The 18950-nt window shown below is 41.2% G+C and overlaps 2 protein-coding genes across 3 annotated transcripts in view; both read right to left on the minus strand.

Moving 5' to 3' along the window:
• The window catches only part of llgl1 (LLGL scribble cell polarity complex component 1), a 34735-nt gene extending 30711 nt beyond the window's left edge, over positions 1-4024 (minus strand). Inside the window, exon 1 of one of the 2 annotated variants that reach the window (XM_026165586.1) lies at positions 3706-4024. In XM_026165586.1, the coding sequence (XP_026021371.1) occupies positions 3706-3786 (81 nt within the window). In that variant the 5' untranslated portion in view covers positions 3787-4024. The remainder of the gene's footprint in view (positions 1-3705) is intronic. The other variant, XM_026165585.1, reaches the window with a different exon arrangement.
• Positions 4025-4750: 726 nt separating this feature from the next.
• The window catches only part of myo15aa (myosin XVAa), a 59296-nt gene continuing 45096 nt past the window's right edge, over positions 4751-18950 (minus strand). Inside the window, exons 35-64 of the mRNA XM_026165587.1 lie at positions 18103-18167; positions 16741-16878; positions 16570-16630; positions 15561-15708; positions 15375-15468; positions 15145-15265; positions 14924-15039; positions 14745-14804; positions 14405-14480; positions 14177-14292; positions 13960-14078; positions 13605-13746; positions 11931-12042; positions 11749-11823; positions 11394-11596; positions 11002-11126; positions 10815-10878; positions 10613-10685; positions 10348-10421; positions 10163-10245; positions 9937-10067; positions 9762-9856; positions 9377-9454; positions 9092-9188; positions 8814-8974; positions 8414-8547; positions 7097-7230; positions 6590-6723; positions 6156-6296; positions 4751-5476 (exon numbers count right to left, since the gene is read on the minus strand). Of these exons, the coding sequence (XP_026021372.1) occupies positions 5375-5476; positions 6156-6296; positions 6590-6723; positions 7097-7230; positions 8414-8547; positions 8814-8974; positions 9092-9188; positions 9377-9454; positions 9762-9856; positions 9937-10067; positions 10163-10245; positions 10348-10421; positions 10613-10685; positions 10815-10878; positions 11002-11126; positions 11394-11596; positions 11749-11823; positions 11931-12042; positions 13605-13746; positions 13960-14078; positions 14177-14292; positions 14405-14480; positions 14745-14804; positions 14924-15039; positions 15145-15265; positions 15375-15468; positions 15561-15708; positions 16570-16630; positions 16741-16878; positions 18103-18167 (3272 nt within the window). The 3' untranslated portion in view covers positions 4751-5374. The remainder of the gene's footprint in view (positions 5477-6155; positions 6297-6589; positions 6724-7096; positions 7231-8413; positions 8548-8813; positions 8975-9091; positions 9189-9376; positions 9455-9761; positions 9857-9936; positions 10068-10162; positions 10246-10347; positions 10422-10612; positions 10686-10814; positions 10879-11001; positions 11127-11393; positions 11597-11748; positions 11824-11930; positions 12043-13604; positions 13747-13959; positions 14079-14176; positions 14293-14404; positions 14481-14744; positions 14805-14923; positions 15040-15144; positions 15266-15374; positions 15469-15560; positions 15709-16569; positions 16631-16740; positions 16879-18102; positions 18168-18950) is intronic.

Raw genomic sequence — 18950 nt, forward strand, 5'->3', positions numbered from 1 at the left:
ACTGATGGCAGCAGCATTGCTTTATTGTAATGTGCTGCAGACCTTGTTAAATTGGGTTGAAATAAAATTTCAGCTTTTTTCTCTCCAAGCCCATGTCAGGAGATGGTGAGACAGCTGGAGAAGTGTTTATGTCAACAAAGAAAAAGGGAACAGAAACCAGTAGAGAGACACCTAAAACTGGTTTAAAAACAGGTTGTGGAGGTCTTCGAGGTTTCGGCATGGCTAACTGAAAAAACTGAGCCTGGCTGTTTGCTTGAACTCAGACATAACGTAAAACATTAACTCCTTCTGTCTTTAAAGTGCCGGTGCAGTGCGATCTGTCTCTATCACACAAACACAGTCACATCAAAACAACCCTCCTGAAGAGAGACAACGTCTGTGACAGTCTGGCAGCTGCTGCCAAACATTACAAAAGTGTGTGTGTGTGTGTGTGTGTGTGTGTGTGTGTGTGTGTGTGTGTGTGTGTGTGTGTGTTACAGCAAAACAAACAGTCCATGGACTTTCATCAGAGATTCAAACAAAGAATCATCATTTGGCTAACATGAACATAAGCTGTTTAAGTGTCTCCCCACCTAAAAACTGTGAGGTCTGTAAGTATTTGAACAAAGACAACATTTTTGCAGCTTTGGCCTCTTTACAACTCAAAGAAGATATGATTCAAGTGTAGACTTTCAGTTTTCTTTTCAAGGCGTTTAACAAAAGTGTTGCATTAACTGTTTATGGATTACAGTAAGTTTTATACACAGTCCCTCATTTTCAGAGAGTCCAAATTAATTGGATGGGCAGGTGAAGCCTGTTCCCTCATTATTCCATAACAAAATAGCAGATAAAAGATCAGTAGTTGATGTCCCATTTGGTACCTGTTTATTGGAATTATGGGTAAGAGATAAATAGAGATGTCAGTGCAAGTGAAGGAGAAAGCTGAAAAAGTAAAATAAACCAATTAGAGAAACAGCAAAAACTTTAGAAGTGACCAAACAATCTGACACATACTTAGAAAAGCCGAAAGGCCTCAAAGACCACAGAAGACAACTAAAATGTTTCATGACAGAACTACTTTCAACATCTAACCGAGCAACAAGAACACTCCTTTGGAAGGGAGGTGCATCATCGCCACAGTCTAGTCTGACAGAAACAGCAGGATGAACTGTGACATGTACAGGACCAGAGCCTCTGCTCAGATCTAGCTGAAAACTGACCAGATGGTACTTCACAGTGAAGACAGTTAATGACCCAAAGCAGACTGCAAAAGCATCCCAAGAGTTTGTCAAGGAAAAATAAATATCAACTGATCTCATCCCAACAGAGCATGTCATTTTAGTTACTGAAGGAAGACCCTTGAACAAGCAGGAACTGAAGCTGGCTGCAGCAGAGGCCGAGGAGAGCGTCTCATGGTGGGAAACGTAGCATTTCATGATCTCCATGGATTCCTTAAATCCCTCATTTTTTTTCCAATTTATTTTCAGTCTCTAAAAATGGATGACTGTGAAAAATATGGCTGTGAATTCTAAATAGTTAACGCAGCACTTTTGTTGAACCTATTAAAATGACCCTGAAAGTCTGCACTTCAACCACATCCCGGTTGTTTGATTTTAAATCCTCTGTGATGGTGTATGGAAGAAAAACTACAACAGAAAATGATGTCTTTGTCCAACAAATAATGGCCCTAACTGTACTCTCCTACCACAAAGGCATTTATCTAGTGGGCGATTCTCTCAGATGTCTTGTTTGGTTAGACATAATACAAAATATATTTATCAGATATGACTCGGCACTACACCAACTCTCGTTAAATCACTCTCGTCAACACATTTCTGATAGCTGTGTAACGGCAACAATGATGTCAAACTGATTGCTCTGGAGTTTTTGCCCGCCTGAGCCACATTCACACAAAAGCTTACTTCCACATAGGATATCATCAGGAATAAGTAACAGAAAAACAAAGAAAAAAAAAAACAATAACTGATCACACCTCATTTTTGAGAAGTTAACAAGAGCAATTACTTTCAAATTTGTGAGAGTTGTTTTATCCCATAACCAAATTAAATGAACAAAACAAACACCTGATCATTCTATTACCAAAAGACATGCTTGCTGATTAATTTTCAGTCAGATCCACCAGCTGACAAATCGACTATTTGCTGTGGCTCTAAGGAAAGCCACAATCTAAAACCGTTCAATGGCAAACTCAATGAGGGCCTCGACTGGAATGCAGATACTGAGGCGGGATGGTGTAAGGACAGTTTGTCAAAGCGCTCATGTCACTGTGCTGGCCACAGTGAGCAATCTCATTCATGCTACTCAGACAACTGAGGTTACCCAAGTCTGCAAGGTCATGCAAGTACGACTCTAGGAGCCACGAAAGGCTGATTAATATTTTCCAGGACATGCGCTGGTTCGTGTTTTTTTATATTACTTATTCTTTCATTTGCTAAAATGGCTTAAAAGAGGACTCTTTTTACTTCAGACTTGAAGTACTTAATTCTGGAGAAATAAATCTACTGTAGTGCTGATTCTTAACGATCATCAGTCATCATCGTGTTGTTTGCACCGCAGTCCTAAACAATCCTGCTGAGAAGGGTTAATGTCACTATCACATCCAGCGTGCAGGACAAACTTGATTCTTTTAACATTTAAAAGGTTCAGACAGCCCGGCTCTCTGGGACACTTTCTGAGACACAGCATGCAGACCATGCCTTCATCTAACCTGAGTTCAAGGCCACTGCAGTGCTCAGTATGAGCTTAGAAACAACCTGTTAGGTAAGTTACTACAGCTGACGCTGGATATGCAGAATTATCAGTACATTCCACAGATCTGGGTGGTGCAAGCTGCTTTTATGTTCCCACCGGCGGAGCAACAGTGATCTGGGTGACAAGATTCAGCTTATACTGAAAGTGGAACTGAAATGAGCTCTTACATTGACTGTCCAGAGGGGAAACCCACTATCACCACCACTGAATGTTACCACAGGACGCTCAGATTTACTGTACATGAACTGGTTCATATCCATGTGGATGTGATGCCAGCATGAAACCTGACACTCGTGGCTGCACCCAAAGACCCCCAAGAACTGGAACAAGGGGTATGAGGACTCTGCATAACAAAAAGCAGCAGAGATTTAAAAAAAAAAAAAAAAACCTGCTCGCAGAGTTCTGGCAGCTTCTACTAAAACCAGACGAGAGGAGTAAAAAGTGCCATCACGCTGAGAGGCACCCCTGCTCATTGCATGACAGATGGGTCACACCACACGAAGCATCAAACTGCTGGAAAAGCATGTATTGTAATTTAATCCCGTTAATCTGCATGCTGATAATCCCCAACACCCACACAATCCTCTGTTGCTGGTTAATTACAGCAATATTAGCGCTACAGATTTCCTTGATTGCTGCTCGGTGCTCACTTTGAGCGAGGTCCTGGTTTGGGTGAGGGGTAATTAACACGCCGTGAAAACAACTCAACAGCTACTAAACACACATCAACAAAGCGCCCTGCAAACACACCACCCGCACTTCACAGCTAATCTGTTTTTCTGTCCGCGAAGTAGGACAGAAAACAGCAAGCGCAAGAGGAGTGGCCGGACTTCAGCTGCAAAGTACTGGCTTTTTTATATATCCATACTTAAAAAATAAGTCTGTTAGTTTAGGGGAACCAGGCGAGAGGAGGAATACCATCTCCCTCTCTTTCCTCTTGTCCCGTTACTTTACCTTGTTGAAGGCGAAAAGCTCCTGTTTTATCTTCTCTCTCTGCGGGTCGGTGCCCTGCCGACGAAACCTAAACTTCATCATCTTCAAGCCGGTCACGGGGGAGGCAGGACCGAGGGGACAGAGAGGGTAACACGGAGGTATCAACCCGAGCTTCTCGGCGGGACTAGGGGCGGTTCGGCGCAGTCGGAAGATGCTAAGCTAGCTAACGGACTAGCCCATGCAGGCTGAAAGCGGGGGTACAACACTACTGCCTCTGCTGCGGCTCTCCTCCCTCCTCTCCCTCCTGGTGCTGTTTAGGTCCTGGTGGGTTTGACCACAGCAGCCCCCCTCCCTTCCCTCCTCTTCCCGGTTCACACGGATCCCGTTATTGGTAACCAATAGGGACGAGGAAATCTGCGAGCAATTACTCAGCAACGCCTACACAACCAAGGGCTCGCGAGACGGATGCTCGGTTTGTAGCACAGGATACACCGGCGGTATGTCCCAGCTGCTTGAGTTTGTACACTGCGACAACTGGGAGTTCCTTTAAACAAAATGGAACGGCCAGAGATTAAATAGCCAATAACGGCTAACTTTTCTCACTCGAAACTGTGGAGAAAATGTAAATATTTTACCTTAACTATTGTAAATTTGTTTTTTTAAGATGTCAAAAACTGGGTTTAAGATAAATAATGGAAGCAGACAGATTCAATCATGTTTGAATGACTACTTCAAACATGATTATACGTCCTGTTTAGGAAGAAAAACATGAAAAGAATGGTAACTCTGACCATTAATTGAAGGTTATAATTAGCATATATTTTATTTTAATTATATTTTACTAGTTGGGGTTTTTTTTAGTAGTATTGTATTCACCAATGATTTTCCATACTCTTTAATTCCACCTAACTCATATACATTGCTGTGTATTTGCTAAAAAATAAAGTACTCACACACCACTACTGTTATACTAAAGCTTTAATTTATTATTCACATGCAATAATTATGTAAAACTGCTATTTGCAAAAAAATTTATTGTAAAAATAAAATATTTAAGTTAGTGCAAACTCTTAGTGATGTGGCCTCAAAGCTTATGTGCCAAAAAGACTTTGCCCCTTGGCAAAGCAGAGAATAAGAGATGTGTCAGAAAAAGTTCTTTATCCTATCAAACCAAAAGTTTCCATTAATGTCAAAACCAAGATGAGGTTATAAGGGTTTGTTTGTTATACAGCAATAAACTGGCGCCACCATTACACTAAATTAATGTTGTCCCAAGAACAAAGCAAATCATGCTATTCTTCTAAAGAGGGGGCATGGAAACAAGGAGACATTAACCCTTATAGTTATATTGGACAAGATCTTAAACATTTCTGGATGATTATGTAAAACTATAAACATTAAAGATTAAGGCATTCATTCAAGTTTCTCCTAAAACTAGAATGTGACTGACATGAATGACATTTTATGTGCCAAATCATTCATTAAGAAAACAGCTGATCAATTAAGAAAAAATAACATTTTCATGGCCATAATGGAAAAGCACTTTTTCAAAATCATCACAATAAACAAGTTATCAACTTACATAACAGTGCCTTTACATACAAAAATAACCTGTCTTACGAATAGAGGTAGAGTACATTTTTAAGGCATAAACTGTGATTTCTATGTATATGTCATCCTCGTGTTTGTGCTATAGGAGGGTGATTTCACTTGGTGGCAATGTGAGTCTCTTCTCTCTGACTGACAGCATGTTCTCCACGTGCATGGCGATGACTCGGCAAAGCTCCAGGCCCTGGAAAACATCATATAGCATAACATCATTTAGACCCTTAAAGAAACAACACTGGACTTAAGATGAAGAGTGAATATAGACTGCTCAGTGGTACAGTTAGGGGCGAAAGGGGCAAAAGTTTGTGGACACTTTTTCCTTTTGTAATTTTTCTTGTGTACACCATCAGAGTGAATTTCAAATGAATCAATATTTGATTGAAGTCCAGACTTTCAGATTGATGCAGATTCAAACTGCAGATTATAACACATTAACTGCAAAAGCAACCCAAAAGTTTCTCAAGGCAAAGAAATGGGATATCTTTCTGAAACCAATAAAGCATGCTCTTCAGTTTTCAAATGCAAAACTGAAGGCAGAGACCCACAAATAAGCAGCAACTGAATGTGGTTGGAGTAAAAGCCTGGGGGAGCATCTCAAGAGAGAAAACTAAGCATTTGGTGATGACCCTGGGTTGTAGACTTCAAGCTGTCGTTGACTGCGAAAGATTTTCGCAAATGGGGTACTGCGTATAAAAATCACTTTAATTCCTTAAAAGTTGATGCAACACTTTCATTAAACACCTTGAATTAAAGCTAAAAGTCTGCACCTCAGTCACATGTTGACTGCAGAAATGTGTCACTGTAAATACAGACACTGTTACACACACACATCTAAATCTTCCATCTATGTCTTATACACCCACCTGCTCCAGCTGCAGCTGTGTGACACGCTGGTTAAGCAGGTCTCCTATCATGATCTCCACATATGGGTAACTGGAGCCAGATGTTGGCCTCTGAGTGCGAGTTGATTGAATCTCCTTCAGAGGAAAACGCACCATAGTCTCCTAATCACACACAAACACACCAATGTGCATATAAATAGGCATTCAGGGGACACACAGACATAAAATATAAAATTAAATATCTCAAGTTTTAAAGGTTATATTTTCTCTTGCACAGATTTTTTTTTTATTTGTAATTTAGATTTTATTAAAAAATGATGGATGGGAGAGCCAGTAAACACCATAACCAAGAGGGGGAGCCAAAAGCTTTGTTGAAATATAATAAAATTCCTGCCTTTTTTGTATTTTTCAATCACAATAGATCAGTAAAAGGGTAAAATGCTTGTTTGACTCACATGTGTGTCCTTGTTAAGAAAATGAAGCCCGTTCAGATTAACAGCCAGGATGCATGGGGCGTGGACGGACGAAGAGCCAGAACTCTGGATGTAGAAGAAGGAGGAGCCAAACATGGGGAAGGCACTGACCAGACCTGGGCAAAAACACACCAAAGCTCACTTCTGATAAGCTGCCGCATTCAAATTGCGAGGTAAAGATGTTTACAGAAAATGTCGCGACAACTCAGCGTGCTTTTGAACATTTTCTTTCCCACTGGTCCAACAAAAATGCTCTAAGAAGACACCTTGCTGCACTCATATCAACTTAGAACTGCTATTTGGGATCAGAATAAGCCTTTTTTTTGTTTACCAGATGTTTCAGATGTTTATCCTAATAGAATTGTGACAGAACATGCAATGGGCTTTGCTATTAACAATACAAAAGTTATTAATATTATAGGACATATGTAAAAGTTAAATGGCCAAATTGTGAGTATCTTTCACACTCACAAAGAACTGTTGTCTTACCAAGGAACTGCGCACGGGCCTGGTGTGGGTTTAAGGGCTGGACCTGCTGCATGTGTTGTGTTGTCATGTTCAGCCACTGCTGTGAACCCTGTTTGCTGTAGAACTGCGGAGGGATACACTCCTGCACCTCACGGCTAACACACACGCACACACAAAGAGGGAACAAGGTGTAATTGAGAGACAGCAGATCAAATTATACATGTGCATGTTAGGTGTATTTTTCTGTGCAAGCCGACAATGTGCAAAGCAGAGTATGGTGGCCCTGAGAGGTCAAAAAGACTGCAGCATAAGAAAAGGCCAGAAAAATACAAAAATGCTACAAAAGCACATAAAAACACAAAAATGCACAATGAAATTAAAAAAGAAACACACAACAGATGTAAAGCAAAAATAAAAAATAAAAAGATAAATAGCACAGTGGAAGTTGGGGGAAAAAAGCTCCCAAAACACAACAAAAGTGTATTTTTAGCAGAAAATCTTACAGAACAGCTGTGGAAATGAGAGAAACAGAGACATCCACAGGATTCGACTGAGACACAGAACCTGAGGATTTGTAGCTGTTGTGAGGAAGTAAAGTTGTAATTGAATGATACATATAACACTGTAGATGAATGTTTTATATTAGTTGTTCAACATACCATGTAATGGTCTAACCTGATGAATTTTCATTGTGTTTTGTGTGCTTTTGGAACATTTTTCTATTTGTGTTCTTTTATGTTGCAGTACGTTTGACCTCTCAGGGATACCGTACATTCTCTTCCACTGCTTCTCCAACCTGTAGGTTTCCCCAAGGTTCAGTCCTGGGTCTACTATTATTGTCTTACTACATTTTAAAGAGTGTTGTTATATAAAACCCTTAGGTAACTAACTTAGTCCCTGGATGCAGCAGCAACCTTCTCAGCCCTTTGTGATATAGCCACAATATCAGAAATAGTAGAAAAGGGATATCTGGGCCAAACGTGCTCTTCTGTAAGTCAGCCATGTCTTACTGTTTGGAAAAAATTAAGCTACTAAAAGTCTCAATCACTGGTTTCTTTAGATAACTTTAATTTAAATCACTTTGAATCAATTTAATTCCTAAAAAGTGAATGGAACACTTTCATTAAACCGTTTGAATTAAAGCTAAAAGTCTGCACTTCAGTCACATGTTGATTGCATAGATATGATTAGATATGATGGGTGACAAAAAATCAACATAAACCTACCTTTAATTTGTCCCTTGTATCACTAGTAACTTGCCCAAAAGTAATTGATATGCAAGTGTGAGTTGGTACATTAGCATGCAAAAGGTTTCCAACAACAAATGGATATATTTACAGGGTGGGGAGGTAGATGGTGTCTTTGGCACGATGCTGTAGGGCAGCCAGCCTGGTAATCTGCTGCAGATGCTGTTCACTGGGCTTACCCTGAGGAACCACACTCAGCAAGGCCTTCAGGTAGTCTGGCAACACCTTGAAAAGAGATGCACAATGTGCATTAGTCCGTCTTGTTTCTATGACAAATATCAACTGATGAGAAGACAAAACAAGATGTACTTCTATGCACACCGCCCGACCACAAAAAAAAAAAACCCTCATCAGGTGGTGATGACGTATGTGGCCACAAAAAAAAAGATGTCAGCTATCCAATGAAATATTAGGATGTCACAAATTTTTAGCACGTGAGCTAAAATTTCAGGACTGCTTCAATCTACAGCTCTGTGAAATGAGATTTATACCTGGTTATAGTGCATGGTGACATAAAGTTCATTGTCAAGTTTGAGAGCTAGACTCCATATAACCCGTCTGAACCAAAGACTGTAGTTGGCATCCACGGGCTCGGCCTCTGTAGCGATGTCCAGGATGTACTCTCGCTTGTTCAGGGGACGTACATTCTGACCTACACAGAAAGACACTTTAGTAACCATCTATTATCCAAAACGTGTAACAATATCTAACTCGGCAAAAGGAAATGTTAGCATTTTAGAGCTCCACTAAAACAAGAGATCCTTGTTACCCTTGTGTGTGACCAGAAAGACGGCATGTTCATCCAGTGCCTCCATTCTTTGGAGTCCCATCTCAAAGCAAAGCTCCTCGATCACATCCAAAGCAACCTGATAAGGAAAAAGCAAATATGCCACTACAGGCTACAAATTCGGCATCTGTGTTTTACATTTAGAGACTGCAGCCATTCTGTGTGTGTGTGTGTGTGTGTGTGTGTGTGTGTGTGTGTGTGTGTGTGTGTGTGTGTGTGTGTGTGTGTGTGTGTGTGTGTGTGTGTGTGTGTGTGTTTTCCACTCACAGAGCATGTCTTGATTTTTAAGTGCCTTTCGATGCCACCTGGGAGCAGGAACAGCTGTCTCTTGGAGCTACGCCCGGCCTGTACACGGACAACAAATCAGAGGGAAACGTCACACACTGCTATCCACAGCTGTTACTGAGAAGTCATGTAGCAAAGTCACATCTGAACATGACAGACAGACACCACAATATGAAAGATATCGCTGTAGATTAATTAGCACGGCCTGATCTACCTGATAAAGGAGACTATACAGGACTATCCCGATTGTTTTTCCGTATTTTTAAACACGTGTTGACACTTTAAGTTAATAAATGTTAGCAATCCCTACAATTTTGACATATTTCAAGCCACAAAGGAACACTGTGTAGCTTATTTACAAACTAACCATCATTGCTTTGAGTTCCATGCTGTTGGGATACTGCACACGCCCGCCATACTGAAAAGTCCTCCTCAGATTCTGCTCGCATGCCTTGGCAATACCTGTCAATTGGAAGAGCAGCTAGTAAACACTTTAGACCAGTGAAGATCAAAAGAGATGGACTGATGAACACGATGCCCACCTTGGTATTGCAAACCAGGGCTGGCACATGCATCCTGGAGAAACGTCAACAGAAACGGCTTCATAACATCAGAGCACCGATGGAAAGATGTGAGAATATACATCAGCCGCCATCCTCTCTGACAGCTGTCCCTGCACACAGAGAAGCGCGCACACAGCCACAGATTAAAGCCTCTCCACGATCATGTCACCGCTCTTTAAGAACAAGCGAGCGCTGGAAGCCTTACGGTTTGGAGCTGGTGTTGACAGTAACTTGTTTCATCACTTGGCAGTAGGCTTCATCCTTCATCAGGCCATGGTCACCACTTAACTAGATTTGTTTAAGCACATGCATGAAGAAAAACATAAAATCACACACACAGACCTCGTCTTAGTATTACAATGGATAGACAATTTGCTGATGTAAGCATACCTTTAATATAGTGGTGACCAGGTCCTGCTCGGTCTGGCCTTTCATTGGGAAGTCTCCCATAAACTTCATTATAGCTGGGCAAAAGAAACAGAAGGAGCTGGACCACATCTTTTCAGATGTATTTCGTTTAAAGCACATTAATGCTTTTACACTAAAAATAAACTAAAAATAAACACAAAGAAACACGAAATATATGCGTATTTTATGCTGCTATCTTCTGCTTCAACCTCCTATGTTTCTTTTCGTTTCCACACTCTGCTCTCACCTAAGAAGATGTCAGCAGCCACTCGGTTCATCCCACTGTCTGAGAAGTCGATCAGTGACTCCTGGATTGGAGACTAGAAAGAGAAACAAGATGTTAAACCAGAACACGATGGCAAGAAAAACATTTTAGATGTCTGTGCACAGGCACAGAGAAACATATCCTATATATTTGAACACAGAGACATGATTGTGATTTGAATTACCTTGGAGAATTTGACCATGTCAGCAGGGTCCCTGAGCTCCTTCCCCTTTTTCGCTTTCTGATCACTGTGGGGAAAAGCAGACAATCAACTCTTGGTTATTTATTTATCACCGTAAGTGCAAATTTTAGCTTTACATTGAACCCTTCTAACTCTTTTTTGTTTTTGACACTGCACATGTGTGTCTGACCTCCTGTTCCTCTGCGCTTCTCGGAAGTACTTCTTGGCAAACTCAACCATGTGGTACTGGCTGCTGTGCAGAGGCAGGTCGTCCAGTTCGACACCCAGGCTGTCTCCATAGATCTCATTCACTACCTGAGACACACACAAATCCACAGCATGAGGAGCAAAAGCAAGAGTGCCACTTACTGGGAGCACCAACAGTGTAATTATCTAAAAAATATTTCCATTTCTGCTAACCAAAGCATTCCAATGTATGCTGTATAAACACTGGCTAATACCATAATGTAAGGGTACTTTTCATGTTGAGCTCTGTAGGTTACACTAGCCTTTAATCTATTATTCTGACAGTGGGAAGCTTGAAAAAGCAGAAAAAAAGAGTAAAAAAAATGCAGTTAGCACCTCGGTAGAGAGGTCGAGCTCATGAGCAGCTACAGCTGAGCCCATCGCAACGGCAACAGCAGCAGAGGCAGCGACTCGTCCCTGCCGGTCTCGGGGCTCCACGCGTTCAGGAGGCAGGACCAAGAAGTCCGGAGCAGCCACAGGACGGATGAACTCGCTGGGGAACACTCCAGACTTTCCATACACGGCGCCGAACCGCCAGCCTACACACATGCACACACACAAAATAAGTAAAAGGTTGCACACAAAATAGAGACTCTTCAATGTCGTAAATATTTTGCGTCACACAACCAACATAAATAAACTCCAAAATGTTAGAAGAAAGCTAGAATAAGAAAGGTCACGCCACACGCACCAAACTCAGCGGTGTTTCTCTTTAGCTCCTCCAGAAGCATCACCTTCTTCCTCACAATGCAGCCATAACGTTTACCTGAGATACAACCACACAATGAAATGGGCACTGTGAAATAATTCAGAGGCAGAACGCAGATCTATCACTGTGACAATTTTCAGTGTTGGATTGTTCCTGTATCTCACCAGCCTCCAGTCCGTCCATGTGCTGGAGTCTGATGATGTCGCCTTTGTGGAAGTTGAGCTGAGTCCTGTCCTCAGTGATGTAGTTCCTCACTGCCACCACATACTCCGAGTCCTGACAAAGACAGGGCACGCTGACATCCAGCAGAGAGCCAAAGAACATTTGTGCCAAGAAAATCCCTTTCCTCACTCACTGCTTAATGTCCACTTTGAATTCATGGGTTTGTCAGCGCTACTCACTGTAGGTTTGTTTTAAAGTTTATAAACTTAAATAGTTATTCCTGCGTACTGATCACATCTCCATAAGTAAAAAATAAAGAAATAAAGGTAGTGATATTTTATAGTTAAAGTGCCATATAATACAGTACTGTATAAAAGTCTTAAGCCACACTTCATGGTTTTGTATTTTACAAAGAAAATGGGAAATATGTGCATTGATTTATTGAAACATGTGCAAGCATACAAGAAATACAGGATTTGTGTGACCATTTTTGTTCTTCAGCACAGCCTGAAATCATCAGGCAAGCTTTGTTTAAGTAGTCTGCAGCTCCAAACCATGACGGAGCCTCCACCATGCTTTAGATGGCTGGAGACGCTCAGTGTTGTACATCTCTCCCGACCTCCTCCTCCGTACATACTGATGATGATTTGAACCGATCATTTGAAATGTGGATTCATCAGTGCATAACACCTGTTGTCACTGACTTTTAGTCCACTTCTTGGGTTATTTGGCACACTTCAGTCTTTTCTCCCCGTTTCCGTTCCTTAAGAATGGCTTCCACTCAAACCATTTCTGATGAGGTCACGTGTCAGGACACACTGCACACCATGCCGGTATACACCCAGGTTTCAGCTAGCAGCTCTTTGGGAAGGACCTGTTTGGTGTAAAATTGCTAATTGCTATTTCATGTCTGTTGTTTTTGGAATTTTTTGAAGATCCAGCTCCAGAAATGGGGATTTTCTTTCTTTTTTTTTTTTTTTTTACAGGCTGCTAGAAACAAAGTGCCTGTTTGGTTTTTTTGTTGTTGTTTTTTTTTTTTTTTGCTAAGTTGTGTGTCACATGTAGACAAAATACAGACTTATCCTTTGACTCAAGCGCCTTTTTTGGTGCTTGAATGATTCAGAGGTCAGTGTTAAGTGGCTTAACAAACAAAACAAAAAATTCCTCTGAAAATGGTCAGGTACAAGGAGTGAAAATGAGGGAAAAAGAAGAAAATGTCCAAAGAAAAACTCTAAAAGTATTGCTCAAAACCACTTTAAAAAAAATACAAGAAAGTCTGGCTTCTTGGAAGCAAAATATTAAAAAAAATTATTTTTGCACATAATTTTAAGACACTGAAAACTGAGCCAGTTTCACACGTGGATAAAGAGCACTACACACCCTGTGAACGCGCTTAGATGTCAATGTTATGGCATCAGTATAAATTTGGATTACACCTGAAATTTCATCTTTTTAAAGTAAAAAAATAAATAAATAGAAAGTTAATAAAAAAACACTCAAATCAAAGAGGACATGGAGTAAAGCCCATGCATACATATATTAAAAAAAAATTATATGAGTTTTTTTACACAGTAATGTTATCTAATTTAATTGTGCCAATCAGTGTGCATTACAAAAACTCATCCATTCATAATTCACACTTCGTCACACGCAGACACTGACAACATTCCTCTGACCTTCTTAAGCTCTGTGAGGAAGTAGTCGGTCATATGCTTGACGTGCGGGGCTTTGGCGGAGAACAAGATCAGCTTCTCATTAGTCAGGTTGAACTCAAGCATGTTCTTAGATGGAATAGACACAAACAGGATGTCTGAATAGCTGCAAAGGAAGTGATACGCCAAACCAGGAAGTCAACTTAAAGTCATAGTTCAAAGCAATCAGGCATTTGACATGTATACACAGAAAGTTAAATAAGATCTATGACCAGATCTTCTTTTTAGCATCTGATTTGTGTTTTTAAAACAAGAAAATGCATTTAAAACAATCTAACTTACAGGGTTTTTTAACAGGAATATGTTGTATGAGACTCACCTGTAAGGCCTCAGCACTCTGAAGTAGTCTGAAGCAGAAGAGCTGCTCTTCACCATCTTCAGCAGCTTGATACCTTTATGAGACACGGACAACACCTGCACACCTGTCCCGACACTGCCCTGGAAAACACACACAACCATATACACACACCACAATATAAACACATGAAACTATTTATTAATTCAGTTTATCTATGCCAAGCAAAACAACAGCTCACAGAGGCTGGAAAGAGGCGAGAGAAGTAGATCTCCCATTCGTCTCTAGCCACGGTGACCACCTTCTTCTTCACGTTCTCATTGTATGTTCCTGAAACCTGATCCACCTTGTTCTCCGCTGTCACAGAAACAGAGGATCAGTAAAGGTTTGAACTCCTGAGAACCAACAGAGAGCGTCACATAGATGCAAGTAAGTCATAAACCTTAAAGCATGCATGCTAGTTTCATACCCAACAGGTCTTTCATCTTCTGTCTCTCCTCCTGCGTGATGCGTATGCAAGCCTCAGAAAAGGTGTCATGTACAATCTGGGAAGACACAGCCAGGAATAGGAATGTGCTAATGGGAAACACTTGGAGTGAAAAATAACTACATCACAGACACTATTTTAGCATTTTAATATTAATGAATCATGACCATCTGAACTACTGCCATAATTACTGTTAACTAGACCAGCTGGAAGACACCCTGAGGTCTCTATGATAATTTACACAAGTTTACACAAAGAATTGCATAAAAGCAAAATAAATAAAGATGATGAATATTGACAGTTATTGGATTTATAAACCAACCTGTCTGAAGATCAGATCCAGGATCAGTGGATTGTTCAAGTTCTCTTTAGGATAAAAAACCTGTAAATGGAGGACAGACATAAATAAACTGTATTTTTATGTAAATGATTATATTGACGTTGGGGTTTACAGCTCCATTTTTTGTACTTAGCTAAAAAAAAACTGAGGTAAAAACAAACCTCTTTCCTCATGTAGAGTTTCCACGGGACGTTGGAATAAGTGTAATATTCATCACTGGTTCTGCTGTGGAGCTGAGTCTGAATGATCTCCTCCTCAACTGGCAACTCTCTGGAGACTGGAAGCAAGAACATTCATTTATTTATTTATATCATGAACAATACACACCTGTATCAGTCTAATCTGGAGCTTATTCACAGGTATTTCTACAGTGTAAATTTACCCGGAGGAGGGGCGGGGCTTATGTTGGAGCTAGATGGCCCTTGGGGGCGAGGCTTGGCTTTCTGGCTAGTCTTGTGTCCCCTGTCTTCTTTAGATTGGGCGGACGAAGTCTTTCTGTGAGTCTGAGATATGGAAAATTGGAAAATGGTTAGATATTGTTTTGCCGTGTGTGTGTGTGTGTGTGTGTGTGTGTGTGTGTGTGTGTGTGTGGTAGGTGTGGAGTTAGGATACCGGTTGTGGTGGGTTTGCCATTTGATCTTTAAGGATCTCCATCGCTTCATCATGAGGGTCTGGCTTCTTTCCAAACAACTTTCCATCACTTCTCCTACACACACCACAGTAGTCAGAACAGATTAAATACCACAGAGTATGACAGTCGTCAATATCTCACATCATCGTGTGTGTGTGTGTGTTAACCTTTGTGTGGGAGATCCAGAGGAAGATGTTGTGCCTTCAGGCTGGTGCTGTTTGATAATGTCTTTAATATCATGGCTGGGGTCCAAGTGCTCAGTGTTACTCACAGTGGAGCGGACCACATCCTCAGGAGGGGGGCCACGTAATGGACCTGGAATAAAAAGTTTGATTACACACCAACCCGGTTTGTTCAGGGTTCATCCCTAACCCCTGTAGCCACAGTGTTAGGATGCCTGGGTCGTTGAACCAGGGTTTTGAGTTTATATATTATTTATCATTTCTAGTCTTTGGTTTCTTTGTTAGAGTCATGTCTTATGGTTTGTCTCTGTGTAATCCTTAGTTGCTGTCTCCCCTGTCCGCTATATCCCCGTGTCCAGTCAGTGTCTGTGTCTGCCCTGGTCCCACGTCTCTGTTCCCTCTGTTGTAGTGCCTGCATGTGAGTCTGTGTCTTTTGTTCAGTCTGTGTAATGTGTTTCCTGTTTTACTTTGAAAGTCTCTGTCTTATCTCAGTGTGTTCAGTTTACGCTTCCTTGTCTCGTCAGTTCTGATTTCCCCCAGCTGTGCTCTCCTTCTGTGTCTCATTCCCCTCGTTACTTCCCAGTGTATTTAAACCCTGTGTTTCTCTGAGTCAGTGTTGCGTTGTCCCTCATGCTGTGTGGATCTCCCTGTGGCTCACTGTGAGGTTTGTTTATGAGTTTCCAGTTTAGTTTAGGTTGCTTTTTTATGACTTTCCCCTGCCAGCAAATAAAGCTCAGTTTTTTTGTGTTTAAACCTCATGCCTGAGTGCCTGCATTTTGGGTCCAACTCCTGCCTGCCACACAGCGACTCATGACACACAGGGAGAAATCCTTAAAGTGATAATCATATACTTATTTAAGGGCAGTTACTCAATTCTGCATTTTCAATTATTGCAGTGGGCTTTCCAACCACAAATCACTATGCTGCAATGCACCAATATTTTTATTTCCACTCTTTTTTGATTCAGAAACCGCACAGCAAGTGTACCACATACTCGTTTTCCGTTGAACAGCGGCAGCGCTTGGCTTGTGCAGAGACGCCTCACTCTCTTTGGTCTGCAGGAAAAACAACAATAAGTGATACGGCTTCAAGATTATATTTCAGATTTGCATGCATAAAGTGTATTGAACGTTACATCAACACAGCAGCGTGTGTGTTTACTCACAGGACTGGCTGTGCGTGAGCGCTGTTGTGAGTGCGCGTGATAGTATGAGGGTGGTGACTGTGGGGCTGGAGCAGCTGGGGGGAAAGAAGACAACATTTGCTGCTGGATTGCTATGGCCTGCATCGTCATCTGCTGGGCCTGCAACACAAACAATCCAACATATATTCAATATTTAGTAAACAACAGTTTATACCTATGTTTAAAACATATTCATCTTTTATGGTTTAACTTAATGTTTAGGTTAACTGTGTCAATTTGTAACTTGATATCATTTGTTTAGGCAAGACATTTGATGTCAGGAGTCAGTAAAGTAATGTGGTACATTTGTAAAGTTGTCAATTTTCACTCAATAAATGAATTAACTGCTTAGATTATCCAAGTATTTTGGTAGTACAGCCTTTAGCGTCATGTGTACTGTGACATACAAATGTGAAAGTGGTACTGATTATGGTATCTTTCACTTAAACATTAGTTTAAGGGCTCAGAGTGCAGCATTATCTTTTTAGCATTTGACTGCATAAAGACAGTTTTATCATACTTCATTTGCTCGTACAGCCATGTGAAAAAGACTCTGTGCAGTCCTGTAAAAAAAGTTCACCATTAATGTTTCCATTGAAATTGAGAGGGTAAGTAGCAGCAAATCAAATGTAATGGATTAGCTGATCATCAGCAAGTGTGAGCACATCTATAAAATCAGATGTTTTGGCGCTTTGCTGCTCTGGTGCATTCACGAGTTAAGGTCAGACAGTGCAATACTCAGAAGAACTGCAAAACACCCATTAGCTACATGTAAGCCTCTGCAGCCATCAGTTAGCATGTTAAATATGAATATTAGGTAAGTTGGAAAGTTGGAAATATACTGAACAAGTCTAAAAAACCAACAAACAAAAAACTAGATTGTTGTGTCATATTTTTGGTGCAGAAAGAAAATACAATGTGATGTCTGTCTACATGAGGCAGCTAAAACTTGGCCTAAACCGGGTCATTCAACAGGACATTGATCCCCAGCATAGCAGCACATCTACAACAGAATGGCTGAAAAAGAAAAGAATCAATGTGTTGCAATGGTCCAGTGAAACCTGACTGAAAAGCTGTGATGTGACCTTAAGAGAAAGCATAAACAAACCCCAGTGAACTGAAACAACGCTGTAAAGAAGAGCGGGCCAAAATTCCTCCACAACTATGTGACAAACCGGTCACACAGAAAATGATTACTTCAAGTTATTGCTGCTAGATGTGTTCCTACAAACTACTGAATCATTAGGTGTAAGTGTTGCACAGTCTCTCTTTTACACAGAACTGTATCGCCCAGTACGAACAGTGGTTTTAATATCAGAGTTGTTCAGAGAAATGATGTCAGACCAGAATGATGGCTTGTTGGTTGATGATGGCTTGTTGCTGCTGAGTCAGTACCACTTGCTCCGATCCTGGAGAAGCACAAACATATAACTGTTATGTTGTTGCTGCACTAAGAGCACAAGAAACAGAATTATCTGTTTAAAACAAACCACACGAATGAACTTTGCAACCCCACATAAAAAACAAACACAAAAAAACTTGAAACTGGCTTTAATTAAAGAAAAAAGAAATAAAGGAGTCCATCATGCCCAAACACTTCAGGCCAAACATGCTGGAAAACCTAACACACATCCTTTTATTCTACCTGGCACACCTGTCATCACAGGCAAGCCTGGAACCACAGGCGTGGCTGGGAGTGAGGGCGCTGCAGGCAGACCCGGGACAACAGACACGTTGGAAGCGACATTGGTATCAACAGCAGGGGCAGCTGCGGGGGCAGCAGCGGGGGTGCGAGTGGGTGACTGCGTGGGTGCTACACGACTAGAAGGAGTGGTGGCAGAAAACGATTGCTGACGGTGGTAGGGGTGTTGGGGTCGGTTGTATTGGTGGTATTGTTGTTGTTGCTGCTGTTGTTGATGTTGCTCGTGATGATGGTGGTGGGAGGGGATTGGCATAGCAGGGATTGGGGGCATCATTCCTCCTGCTACTGGAAGCACTGGCACAGCTTGAGGAGTAGCAGGCAGGGAAAAGGAAGATAGACAGGTCTTAAGTGGCAGTTAGTCCACACATTGTTAGTGACTGGGAAATATTTCACATTTTACGACAAACAAGGTATGATCAAGTTCAGATTCAGAAATAAAATATGTCAGAGTGGTCGTTATTAGCCACACTGATGCTGTGGTTCATAGAAC

This window comes from Astatotilapia calliptera, chromosome 4, assembly GCF_900246225.1.
Source record: "Astatotilapia calliptera chromosome 4, fAstCal1.2, whole genome shotgun sequence".
NCBI classification, from domain to species: domain Eukaryota; kingdom Metazoa; phylum Chordata; class Actinopteri; order Cichliformes; family Cichlidae; genus Astatotilapia; species Astatotilapia calliptera.